At 24.5% G+C, this 14,185-nt stretch overlaps 1 protein-coding gene across 1 annotated transcript; it reads right to left on the bottom strand.

The window, feature by feature from the left end:
• Positions 1-336: 336 nt before the first annotated feature.
• LOC122710740 (larval cuticle protein LCP-17-like) lies at positions 337-2,199 on the bottom strand. Its single transcript, XM_043928782.1, has 2 exons — positions 2,089-2,199; positions 337-990 (listed from the first exon to the last, which is right to left on the bottom strand). The coding sequence occupies exons 1-2, from the start codon at positions 2,197-2,199 to the stop codon at positions 607-609; spliced, it is 495 nt and encodes a 164-aa protein (XP_043784717.1). The 3' UTR covers positions 337-606.
• Positions 2,200-14,185: the final 11,986 nt, after the last annotated feature.

Raw genomic sequence — 14,185 nt, 5'->3', positions numbered from 1 at the left:
TGCCAGAAAACCAAGTACAATAAACAGATCTTAAATATATATTTATCATTTTATATTCATAACAATTTTAAAAGAATTCCAAATTTCTATCTAAATAAATTTAAAATTAATTCTCCTTAAAAAAAGAACTATTCTTCATCCACAATTGATGCGTTACAATCCTCTATTAATTAATTACATATTTGCACATAAGAAAGGATCAGACAAGAAGAAACGACTTAAGAACATAAGATTATTAATTCAATTTAAACGCTTAAAAATTTATTGTATAATTGAGACAAATATTTATACACAACCATTATCATATAAACATCGATCACGTTATCGAATCACGACTTATAACTCTAATTACATATCCATATCTTTTAAAAAAAAAAAAATAATGTCAAGCAAATAATGTCGCGTTGTTTCACGACTCACTACATTAATAACATTTGACGATTCAATGACGAAAAAAAAAATAGAAAAATTAAGTAAAGTCTATATAAAAAAAAAAAAACAAAAATACACTGCGTAACGATGAGCCTCGAAACTTTCGCACTCGATCCATCGTCGGGTCAATTACGCCTTATTTCTACTTTTATTGTTATTCGCGTGTTGCGTAGATCAGCGCGCACTGTCTTGCTCCGGATGGGCTGCGATGTACTCCAAAGCTTTGAGAATCGCGGCCGGGATCGGATGAGGGGTTGGAAGGTGTTCACCTTGCGGCTGGAAGCCATTTTCGTCGGCGACGTACGTCAACGCGACAGGAGATCCCTCTGCATTTGGATAACTGAACGATCCTTGAACGACCACTACCGAATTCGTGTCGTTCACTTGTTTCAACTGACCGTGCTCCTCCACCTTAATGCCGTTTCCAGTTTCGTAGGTGAAGACGTACGAGCCATCTACGTTCGGTCCATCGGCGCTGTACGCTATTATAGGCACTGGCGTGTTGTCAACTGGCGCGGCGGATGCGGAAACCGCGATGACGGCGAAGACAGCGCAAATCTGGAAAGTTGATTTTTCTATCGAAATTTCGTTGCATTTTGAACCGTGGTTGTTATTGGTATTGGTAGATGGAGAAAAATTTGATAAATCTTTGAGTTTTTTTTGTGATTTTATCGAGTTTTTATGGATAGAATATAGAGGATATGGAAAGTTGAGATATTTGATATTGTAAAATATATATTTTGTTTTTGAATTGTGTATAAATGATGTTGATTAGTTTATGCTTTTGAAAATTGAGATTTTTTGAGAAATATAATAATAGATGATATATTCATAATAAAGATTGTTTTATTTAAGTTCTTGAAAAAATGTATATTTATAAATAATAATCTTTCCTTTACAATATAATAGGAGATCAAATTTTAATTCCAAAGAAAAGAAATGTAAATTATTGAGAGATTTTGTTATGATTTTGAATATTCACATTGTAAAAAAAAAATAGTAAAAAATTTAATAGAATAGAATTGTCATGAAAAATAATTATAGATTTGTATAATTCATTTAGATTAAAAAAACTTAATAAATCAAAAAATTGTAGATAAATGTACTAAAATTACAGAAAGATATATATTGAAATATACAATTTAAGTAACTGTTTTAATATACTGTTTAATTTTATATATATTATAAAGAAAATAAAAAATGATTTTTAAATATTGTAAAGAAAAGACACAAAGATAAAATTTAATATCTCTGATAAAAAAATTAGTATTCTCAATAAATATTCCTCATTAAAATTATTATAAAAATTTTAAAATATACGAAATAGTTAACAAAAATTAACCCATTATAATCGAACTAAAAATCAATTTATTATTTCAAAAAATAAATTTTACATACTCAATCTCAAAAATTTTCAAACTTTTACATACAATTCCCCCCTCACACCAAGCAATTTTAAAGAAAAATTTTTTTGTTCAAGCTATCATTCTTCTATTACATTTTTAATTGTTAAATTTATGAATTTAATTTACACGTAATTGAAAATTAATTATTGAAAATCTTGAATGAAAAAGTACACAACAAATCTCTGTTAATACAACACGATTTTAATAACAAAGTAGATGTCCAAAATACCCAACACCATACGGAACTCACCAAAGTGTTCATGTTGACCGGAGTTGTTTTCTGGTTGTAAAGAGCTAGTCTAATGGACGCGTTTATATAGCGGTGCCGAAACCTTGCGAGGTGCGAGGACCTCTCTCCCATTGATAGATTTCTGGCCGAGGCTTAGACACCGGCAAATATTACGAAATTTTCAGACAGGGGGTCTAATAGGGGGGTACGCATGGGTGTTGACCATTTGTACAGTTCAGACGTTCGACGTCTCATCGACGTATAACATCGTGTCTCTATGTTTTTTGGAGAAAATATTCGCATTTTCATCGATTTGAAAATTTGGAGAGATTTACCAATCATCGTGTAACCGTGAGTATAATTCAGATGATTACTTTAAGAAAGAAAAAAGAAACAATGCTTTTATTTTTTTTTTTTATTATTGAAATTTATGTAATGTAAGAAGAAGACGATGACAATTATAAGAAGAGAACATTGGTGATTGATATTTATAAAATTTGAATAAAATTTTGTACTATTATTTTTGTTTTATGCTATTTCTTTTAATTAGAACTGAAAATTTTTTCCATATAAAGGTTTATAAATTGTAAAAAAAGATATCAATAATCGTTTCGAAGAACTTATAAATATATATAACTGTTTCGAAGAACTTATAAATATATATAAGAAAATTCTTTTAAAAAATGGGATAAATTTTTTTAAAAATGGGGTAAATTTTTTTCGTAAAAAGAGTAATGAAAATGAAAAAGGAAAAAATTCTTAGATTAATCTATTGAACAAATATTTAAATTTTCATTGAAATCAGCAATATATCAATCATCGATGTTCCTTTGTAAATATTATCCTATGAACATATTATTATACTTAGATATTAAAATAAGTGATATAAAAAAAAAAAGGAATATTTCTCAAAGATTGATTTTATAATTTAAAAAGTTATAGACATATTTTTACAATTTACATAGAGTAGAGAGTGAAGATTAATTTCATTTCTTTAATCATTGTTATTAATAATAACTGCTTATCGTATTCAATTAAATATGGTTGTAATATTTCATGGTTATTAAGAAATTGTTTCAAAACTTACATTTTTCCTTTAACTCTTATAATATTTTTACAATATCTCAAATGTACAATATCTCTTGTTTCACTGTCAGAGAGTGAAAAGAAAAGTATGTGAAAGCCTCTGGAGAATTTTTTTAAAATCAATTATTTAGAAGTTTTATAAAAATAAAAAATATTTTATATATACATATATATTATAATATATTTCGTTACTTTTATCCTATTTTTAAAAAAAAAATTGAAATTTTATTTCTTGCATCCAAATTGAGTGAAAACGAACAAAATTGAATTAAGAAGCTTTTTGAATCTAATTGAAGCCTTCGTCATGTTCTCACATTTATAAAATTCTCATTAAATTAATTCTAATTTCAAACTTTAATTATCAAAAATTTAATTCCTTTGTATTACTATTACTTTATTATTGCCATTAAATAATAAGCAACCAAATTACTACAAATTATCATTTTTCGAAAAGAATATTTCATCTTCATTCGACAGTTTCATCCGACCATCTTTTGTAACATTTTGTACAAAAAGATGCACGTAATTTTGTGATTCGTCGCAGATTGAAAAGAAGATAGGAAAGGACAGGGGACCGGATGTCATATTTTGAAATGCATTTTAAGGACATAAGTCGAATTCGAAGTCGAATTCCAAATATGGGATTCATTTTCAATGCTTCCATTGACCCGGTGATCCCTTTGTGCGAATTTTCGTATTTCGCGTGTGTTATAAATTCAGCCGTGTAACGAATCTCTGGAGCCTTGGTCGCGGTACGCGAACCGAATATATAAAGTTAATCTATCTTCACCCGTGGCAAGGGGATCGCTGCCAAAATTCCTTTTCTGCAGGAAGTATGCATCATTTGTTTGACCATTCTTATGCACTCCCTGCAATATTAACGCGAACTATTTTTTAGCGTACATACATTGAATTTTTCATTTAGGACTAAGAGAAAATGAATAAATACAATAGAATTATTCGAAATAATTGGTTAGATTTAACTATTAAAATTAGATTAAATAATTTTTAAATACAGAAATTTATTGGATAAAAGAGAGATATATTTTAAAAATTGTAAAAAACAAATTAATCATTTTTTTAAAATGAATTAGAATGTGAATATTTTCAGATATGATCTCGTGTGATAATTCTGTTATTGTATAATCTATTTTAGAAACATATATTTTTATATCTTGAAATAATGCAGAATTTTGTTTTATTTGAAATAGTAGTTATATAAAGAAATAATATTTCAAATGTATTATTTAATATTAATTCATGTCACAAATATTACTTTATGTTTCATTGATATATAAAAAAATAATATTCTAAATAATAATATTTTCAATAAATAGTTTTTAATTTAATTATTAATATAATATATTCAACTTGTTATTTTAATATGATATATAAAACATTCAATTTATTTTCAATGTCAAGAAATAAACACAGTCATGAATATAGTGTAATATTTTTATATTTATTATATTTTGATTAGTCGGAAAATAAGTATTATTTATATTGAATCTGAATATAAATAATAAATAGTATTTGTCAATAATTTAAACATTAAATGAAATAATATCTTGTAGTAGTATTTATTCAACGTACATTTATTCAATTTTACATTTCATAATTAGCAGATAAAATTTAGAATTCTTAACAAATTTTTATCTTTATTTTTGTTTATTGTATTATGTTTTATAAAGAGAGTAATAATCATCTTTCAAGATGAAATTATGAAATTTTTTGGAATAATTTTGGAAAATATTAAACGAAAAATTATCAGAGTTTTAATCAATTGATTTGCATTTAAATATCATAAAAATCATAAATATATAAAAACTAATAGAAATTATTAAAATGCTAATTAATTTTAAAAACTTATTTATTTTGTTATACATTTTATGCTTTAAATTTTTATTCTATAAATAAAAATTTCACCTTATAAAAAATGATAGATAATTTTTACATTTATTATTATATCTTGTATTGTTTTCAACTTATACGTGAAAATGACAAGTTCACTTAAAACTGACTTGACAGAGAATGTGTTAATCTGTTTAATTGCTGTAAAATCGAATACAATGTTGTGTCTTCTAGCCTGTCATCAATTCAAATCAGAGCATCATTTTTCTTCATCTAATTTATCCATTCATAGTTAACCATAGTTAATCATAAATTTTCCTAATTCATGTTTAAAACTATAAATCAAAGTGATAATCATTAAATAAAGATTTTTAATTCCTAGTATTATGAAATATGTATAATATATTATATTAATTTTTTATTAATATTATATAATTTGTATTATATTAATTTTGTATTAATATTTTTGTATTATATTAATTTTGTATTAATATTTAATTATTTTATTCTATTCAATTTGTTTTATTTAATTATTTATATTAAATAATTATTATTTCAATGCTTATTTTTTTTCAAAATATTAAATACTTGTATTTAGTTTATGTGGAAACATTATTATATTTAATCACATATAATTATATTATAATTATATTAATGATTTAAAATAAATATTTCAAATATTTAATATAATTATATTTATAATATAAAAGATGTATTAAGCATAATTTACAATCAATTATTAAAATATTATTTATTAATGTTAGTCTTATCAAAATGTTAAAGTTTCATTAATTAATATTAAATAACTTCTTTAAATTGTATTTTAATAATAAAATAATTTTTGCTATCTACTTAATCTTTAGATTCTTAACTATATGTAGAAACTGGTAATATAATAAGACAAAATAGCAGAATAATGAGAGAATAATATAGAGAGTGATATATGAAGGTAATATAACATTAATTTATCTATAATTTAATAGTTTTTTAAATTCAGATTTTTATCCTATTTTTATACAATTTCAGTGTCTCTTAATTATTGCGCAATTCTCCAATAAAATTTCATTTCAGTTACACGCATCAAAATATGTCGTCTCAAAAGATATCTTAAATATCAGAATTTAAACGATCGAAATTAAACATTTTAACATTGAGAATTCATGTTTGTCTACGAATCTCTTATAATCTCAATTCGCAAGTTCGAACGAACTTTCCAAGGTTTTCAAGACATTCATTCTTACCTAACTCTTCCAGAATACAATTTTTTAAGAATAGAAGAATTCTTCTAAAAAAAGCTCTTTTTTTTTATCAGTCATTAATGAAAACATTGTTTCTTTTGCAAAGAAAATAAAAGAAATTTATTAATTGAATGTTCAATAAAAAACTAATTATATTTGGTATGCAAATAAATTTGAGAATAAAACTCGCAAGTGTTGTTCTCGGAGGGGTATTTTTCATAAGTGGACTTAGCCCGAGGATAACTTTCACTCTTAACACAATGTCCATTATAGAAAAAAATAACTGTCCAGGGCAACTCTCGAGAGTTTTACTCCAAAAATATTTTAACAAATAACTAATGAATGATTGACTATTATTAGTTAGACTCGCAATTAAAATTAATCATTTAATAATCAACACGCGATTACGTCGTGCGTGCAGAGTATTCAGAATGAAAGGGTTAACGAACAATTGTCCAAATATCAATTCATTCGTAACTATTTGAAGAAGGAAGACATGGAATTGTTTACTCATCAAATTTCGCCGTTAAACGGCGAAACTTCCATTTCTTTTTCGTGTTACGCCTACGTCTCCCCCTGTACAAATGCATGTGTATGGTTCTGTAATTTGGCAATAAATCTTCTTTCTTGACCCGGGAAAAAAAGGAGTGGAGAGAGTCAAAGGATCACGTGCAACAGATGTAAGCGAGCGCCATGATGTCCTTTATAACCCACGGCTATCGGATTTCTTTTTCTAAGGTTATGCGAAAACGAACGTCCAAGAAACCGGTAAACGCGGTATTTTGACGAATCGAATTTGGTAATAGGTCATCCTCTCATAGTGTGTTTCGTCATTTCGTCGAATTTTAAAATTTGATGCTCTCATCATGATGATAATTTCGATAGATCTCTTTTTTTGTTATTTGCGCACGTGAGATGTGAATTCATGTGTATTTGTGATTATAATCTATTATTTTTTCTTTTTTATTTTTTGTGTGTATATAAGAATTTAATTATGAATATATATGTATAAAATATCATCGTTTTAAGAAACTACTCATCGTCAATTCTTATTTGATTAACGCTTCTTTGTGCCCTCTCGTTGTAAGATACTTGGTTGGTGAACGTTTGGACCCGAGTGGATGCTGAGAAATATCCTTTTGAGTCATCTATCAGTTTCTGCGTATGATTGTTAGCCAGTTCTTTTACTGTCGGTAAGACAGACAGTTTTATTTGGTTGCAAATAATAAAGAGGTTTTGAAAAATTTAATACATAGGAATTTTTTATAAATTCTATTTTAAATAATGAAATTTGTATGTCTATATGTATAAAGAAGTTGTTATATTCTTTTAGTTTTGATATTACTTGAGAAAAATTAAAAATTATTGATCAGTTGAAATTAATGTTTTTTTTTAGATATTAAATTTATTGGTATTAAAATAGTAAAATTATATAATTTATATAAATAAAATATTCGTTTATACATATATATATAATTTTAGATATAATATATATACATTTTTTATAAATAAATTACATATTCTAATAACAATTAATATTTAAATAATAATTTAAAGATATTTCAATATTTTTCAGAAAACAAGTTATTACATAATTAGAGTTTTAAAAACATTTTTTGAAGTGAAAAATAAAAAAATAAGAAAGTTTATAAATCAAAAAAATGAAAATTGTCATAATTTTATTATTTCTTTATGTTATATAGTAATATTTATCAATAAATATCATATTATTTAAATTTACTTAATTTTAGTATTAATAAAATATTTTTTTTTAGAAATATCTTAATAACATTTTTAATAACATTAGTATTTAAAATAGAAAATAAAATCTTATTTTCTAATGAAAAAAAAAAAAAAGAAACACGTAAAATATTGACTTATAATAAACATAAAAAACAATTCTATGATATCAACAAAAATTTCAGAATAAGAAGTTTACATTATGACCTATTAAATTTTAATCTGCCTTTTATCACGATATTAATTAATGATTATAAAAGAACAATAAATTCATTCCTGTCCAAATTTTATTTCAATGCTCATAGTTCTTGAAGCTTTCAAATTTTTTTATAAACAATAAATGTCATAAATTATTTCGATACGAAAACATAGTTGCAGGAATGTAACTTTTAAGTGAATTTATATTACTGTCATTTCTCAATGCGTCATATATTATTTAAACTTTTATGAAAACTCTTTCAACTCTGACTTTTTTGAGAATGAAGCCTACGTAATTCTTAATTTCAACTGCAAATAATATTATATGTTACAATAATTATAAACAAATTAAAATTTATATGTAAATATCATTTTAAAGAGATGAAATTAAAGTTTCAATAATTTTTCGTTTTTAAATATAATTTTGTGATATTAAATATATTATGATCAAAGTATGTTATAATTATAATTGTATCCAAAATTGAAAAAATTTTGGAACTTTTGGGATTTTATATATTTTCTCAAAAAGATATCCCGCTGAGAAAAGCGTTATACACGTACAAACTTTCAATAAAATCAGAATTTTCGAATAAGATGGATTTCATTGTAATTTAAAATACGAATACTTTTATAAGTAACTGTACACATTGGCATGCAAAAAAGATAATTGTTCGATGCTTCCTGATAATAATATTTTTCTCTTTTCCATATTAATAGTATCATTATTAATATTATCTATATTATGAGTAGTGTAATTATCTATTATTATCTAGTTAATTTCTAAAGAACTATTTATTGGATACTTGCATAAAAGGCAATATAACATTATGCGAATTTTTTTTCCACCTTTTTCTGAAAATTATATTTCTATTTTCCTATTTATCATATTTTTCCACTAACTTTTTACATTCTTGTGCACAATAAAAATTATATTGATAATTTAAATTATAAAAATCACGAGTCAATCTTCTAATTTAAAAATAATTTATTTTATTAAATTATAATATAATAATTATTAAATTATAATAGATTATAATAATTAATAGATAATAATAATTTTGAGATTCTATTTTGAATATTACTTACAAAAACAATAAGTTTATCAACATTGTTGTTCAAGTATGCCTTTCAAAACATTTCCATTCTAAACATACAGCTACATTCTAATCATCCTCCTCCCCCCCTCCCCCCAATCAACAACGCGATTAATATATAAAATTAACTCGTCAAAGTGGAAAATTTAAATAAATTTCACACGCGTCGGCATAACATGATACATCGTATCAATTCCACGAAGAGACAATCATCCTCTTTCACAGATTATATCACAGACATTTTCAAAATTAACGCGTACGGGTGAAAATTGATAAGGGAATCGAGGAGCACAATTTCTCATGCCCGTTAAGTCGTAATAAAGGCGGAGGCCTCGTTGGCTGAAGGCGGATCCCCATGAATGGTGGTGATAAATTATCATAACTCGTCGTATGCGGCTCCTTAATCGTCCGATACCACGTAACTTTCGTTGGACCGGTTGAAGGGAGTTCGGGCTCATCCACTTCGTGAAAGTAAAAATACTGTGGAGTATTTAGGTTAGCGAAGATGGCCACCGCGCGACGAGTTATGGTGTCTTCTTCGCCTTCCATCGCGTGCAGGACCTTTCTTCTTCGTGCACGTAAGTAAAGCCGGGAAGGATCAAAGTGCGAGGTGCCCCGAGGGCATTTTAATTATCGGGTGTCGTAAATTGTCTCGATGAACGGCGAAGCTTATTTATTGATAAATCGAGCTGCACGCATGTTTTTAATAATTCTGTAATTTGGCCGATATAATTTACTCCGTTGAATATTTTTGCTCCCTCGATATAATATTCCTCTTCCATCCCTCCCTCCCCTTCGATGATAATCGTACGTTTGTTAAATCTTACGACGCCGTAACATTGCTTTCACCGGGATGTTATTGATCGGGATAATTAATAATAAGGTGTAGCGAGTAACGAGAGATGTTTTAATACAATTGATTCGAGGAAAGGGGGTATTTGCTGTGGAAAGTAAGAAATATTGTTTGTATTTAAGTGAATGGATTCAGTGATTTTTTTTAAAGAAAGACGATACTGAAAAGAAGGTAAATGATAAAAGAAAATTTTCCCTTGTTAGGTATTGGGGATTTTTTTAATTTTATGTTCCATTGAATTGAAGGGAAAGCAAAGTTGGAAAGTAATTATTTGTCTCTCGAAGGATTTAATTTTAAATATTTTTTATTTCTTTTTTTTTGAAATAATTTTTTTAATGAAATAATTTGAATATTTTTCTTTCTTGTATTGTACATATAGCTAAGTAATTAATTTAATATTATTTAAATAAAATCTAAATATCCAAATTATTTTGATGCATTTATTTTTTAAATAAAATTCAAATTTTGGTTTTCATATAAAAAAAAAAGAAATTGAAGAAATAAAATAAATTGGAAACATTCATGAAATAGAATAAAAGATTAATTGTTCTATAAGAAAACATTCATAATACATTATTGAAATATATATATATATTTATAAGTACGATTAGAAGAATATTATTAATATTCTTGCAAATGAAATTTTTTGTCAAGTCATGTTTATAATGTTGTGACATATATAATGTTAATCCATATTGAATTTTAATTAATTATTTCAATTATTATCTCGTACATTTGCGAGAAGAAACGTTTGAATTATGTATTTCTGTTGAAATCTTTAATTATGTGCTACTTAATATTCCAACACGGTCAAATGATTTAGAATCATGAAATTTTTATCTGCGGCAAACAAACATGTTTAACTTATATCAATATAATGAATATCATTCTAAAAAATTGTGATGAATGATAAATTCATTCAATTTTCAATACATAAACTAGATAATAAGTGATATTATTTAATAATAAAATTTCAAAAAAAATTCGAATAGTGAAAATTTGGAATAAGTGAAAATTGATTGATCCACGAATTAACGAAACATTAAATAAATTAAAAACATAAATTTTTTTCATATCAATATTTTACGATCATTCGAAAGAATTTTTAATTGAATGAAATGAAATATCGTTTCGTTTATGTCAGAGAAGGTACAAATGTATAAATTCTCATTACAAACTTCATCGAATTACAGATTCATCTCTCATAATGATGATATTATCACTGTATTATTACTTTCTTTCAATAGCACATAAGCAATCGTAAATTAAAATTACAAGTTTGTTTTATCATAATTTACAAAAATGTAACCAAGTTGCAAATGTATAATGTGCTTCGTTTAATAGATAACATGAAAGTTGATTTATTCATTCTCTGATATAAATTTGATTTTCTAAAAAACATATCTCTTATTTGTTATTATTTATTATTTATTTGTTAGAATGATTTTTATTTCTTCAAGAAATAACTAATCAAATATTCGTAACTATCTTATTATATCTAAATGAAATGCGGAGCTTGAATTTAATGAAGCCAATACCATCCATTAAATTTCATCCTATCGTCGAGTGATATCGATCACATTAAGGAAGAAGAAATTTTATGTAGTACACGTGTATCGAATGTTTCAGGAAGATTTATAATAGAAATGTTAGAATTTCCTTATCAACTGTCATGAATAATCAAAATATTCATGGATGACCTTTTTAAAAAAAAGTATAAAAAAAAAATTGTTAAAAATAAAAATTCACTATTTAAAGAAACTGATAAATAACGTTATAAATTAAGATTTTTTAAAATTATTTTTCGAGAATATGAATTTTTTGTTATTCTAACATTCATCTTTCAAATAAATTATCTTTTCAAATAAATTATTTCGAAACGAAAGAATTTTTGAATTTTAGAACTTTCAAGAATTAGATGTAATCGGAAAGAAAAATGTAATAAAATCACATTTTGTACAAATATAAAAAAAAAAGATACGTTTTGTATAAATCAATTCTTATTTAAATAACACTTTTCGAACACCTGTAAACATTTTGCATCAACAAGAGTATTGAAATTTTAATTTCTCTACAAGACTCTACAAATCTGATACACGATCGATTAACGATTCCATTCTCTCTTGGTTATGCAGATTTCGACCTTCGTGAGAACTATCTTTCTTTTCATGTTCGAAGGTTTTTAAAAGTAGTAATTGCAGTAGTCATAAAATCCTATCACGATAATCTGTCGCGATGAGGCAATAAACACTTTTGTGACATCAAAATCTCGTTTCCAAATAAATCTCACGTAAAAATTTCATCGTGAATATCACGAATAATTGCAACGGTATTATATATAATACAATATGATAATTGGATTATGAATATTTATGCAAATTGAAATTTTTTATTAATACAATCAAAGAAATGGAACTTAAATAGGGATTTGTTTAACGCTTATAGTAGTGTAAAATATATATTTTTTTTTTCATTTAGAAATTATATTTGTTCGAAAAAATTAAAATTCATCAAAGCTAAATGTATAATTAAATCCATTTGTCTATACAGTTCAGTCAAATAATATATATAAGCGATAGTTTATGAAAAAGTAAAAAAAAAATATATAATTTTTTCGAAAAAATTTTTGAATTTGAAAATTTTTCGAACATAAGTGAAATTTGATTAATTCTCAATTGGAGACGAGTGATTTATCGATAGGAGATTGTTCTATGTGAAAAGCAAAAAATATAAAATTAATTTTATTTTGTTTAAAAATTAGTTTTCGAGAAAAGCGAATTTTAGAATTTTGGAATATAATTCTTGATTATATATATTCAATCTCAATTTTTAGAAATAAGAATTTTATTCTATATTTTTTATTTATTTTTATATGTAGAATATCTATCTATTAATAGTAAAAAAAGTTCATTCGTATCGTATATTATATTTGAAAAAATTTTAAATTTGATTTATTCCATGATGAAGCCAAATAAAAAAATTTTATTCTATATTTTCGATTTATTTTTTCACATAGAATTAGTCTTCATCTTTTCCACATATTCATTTTGTAATATTATAATATATATTTTATTTTAAATATTTTTTATATATTTTATATATTTTTGTATATTTTTGAACATTTAAATTTTCCATAAATTCATAAAAATTGGTAATCTACTGATAATCATCTCGAATCATGACGAAATTTTATTACACAAACATTAGCCTTGAATAAAATGGTAACTTTAACATAAATGATTTCTAATTAGATCTTCAATTTTCTAATTATATTTTATCGTATTATAAATTACGAATAAGTAATAAATTTTCTGGTTAAATAATCGATCTGTAACTCAGATTTATTAATCATCTCACAAAAATTATCTTCTACAATGAGTAAATTTTATGATCATGAATCAGATCAAATTACTGATATTTCTTCTGATATCATAGTTGCAACATTTTTTTTATCTTCGAGTACTTTTAATTATCACTGACATAATTAACTGATAAAGAAATAGAGAAAAAAATATTAGGTTGTTGCAAATGAAATGGCCAAATTCTTAATGTTTATTAATGTTTACAATTTTATTGAGAATAATATCAATCAAAATGATTTCAACAAATTCAATAAATCAATAAGCAAGGATAAAAAATATTATAATCAATTGATTTGTTTGGCTGTTTTTATAATTATATTTGTCAATTTTAATTTTTGTAACATCATGGAAGATGGTTTCTTTTTTTTAATTTTTTTTGAAAATTTTATTAACGAGTTAATAACAATTTTTTTATTCGTAATTTTAACTTCTATAATTTTAAACTTGTATAAGAAACCAGTCGAATTTCATGTTAAACTATAATTCATGAGAATAATTTATTTTTTTATAATAAAAATATATAACAAACATTCAACGAGTTACATTTTTGAATGATTTTATTGATTTATTAACTAAATTAACTATTTCATCTACAAAAATTTAATTTTTACGATACCTTTATCAATACATTTGAATTTTAAAAAAATTATTTTTTATGTCACAATTATTGTCAATTTAATCAAATTATAGTATCAA

Source organism: Apis laboriosa, unplaced genomic scaffold (assembly GCF_014066325.1).
Source record: "Apis laboriosa isolate Shangri-la unplaced genomic scaffold, ASM1406632v1 scaffold151_cov152, whole genome shotgun sequence".
NCBI lineage: Eukaryota > Metazoa > Arthropoda > Insecta > Hymenoptera > Apidae > Apis > Apis laboriosa.
The sequence above is the reverse complement of the archived record's forward strand: the minus strand, read 5'-3'. Positions and strand labels throughout refer to the sequence as shown.

What these genes read in the sequence shown, in the direction of transcription:
- LOC122710740 (XM_043928782.1), bottom strand. Translation starts at nt 2,199, where the DNA reads ATGGGAGAGAGGTCCTCGCACCTCGCAAGGTTTCGGCACCGCTATATA. An exon ending in CGGTCAACATGAACACTTTG is followed by an intron (nt 991 to 2,088) that starts GTGAGTTCCGTA and finishes TCAACTTTCCAG; the next exon opens with ATTTGCGCTGTCTTCGCCGT.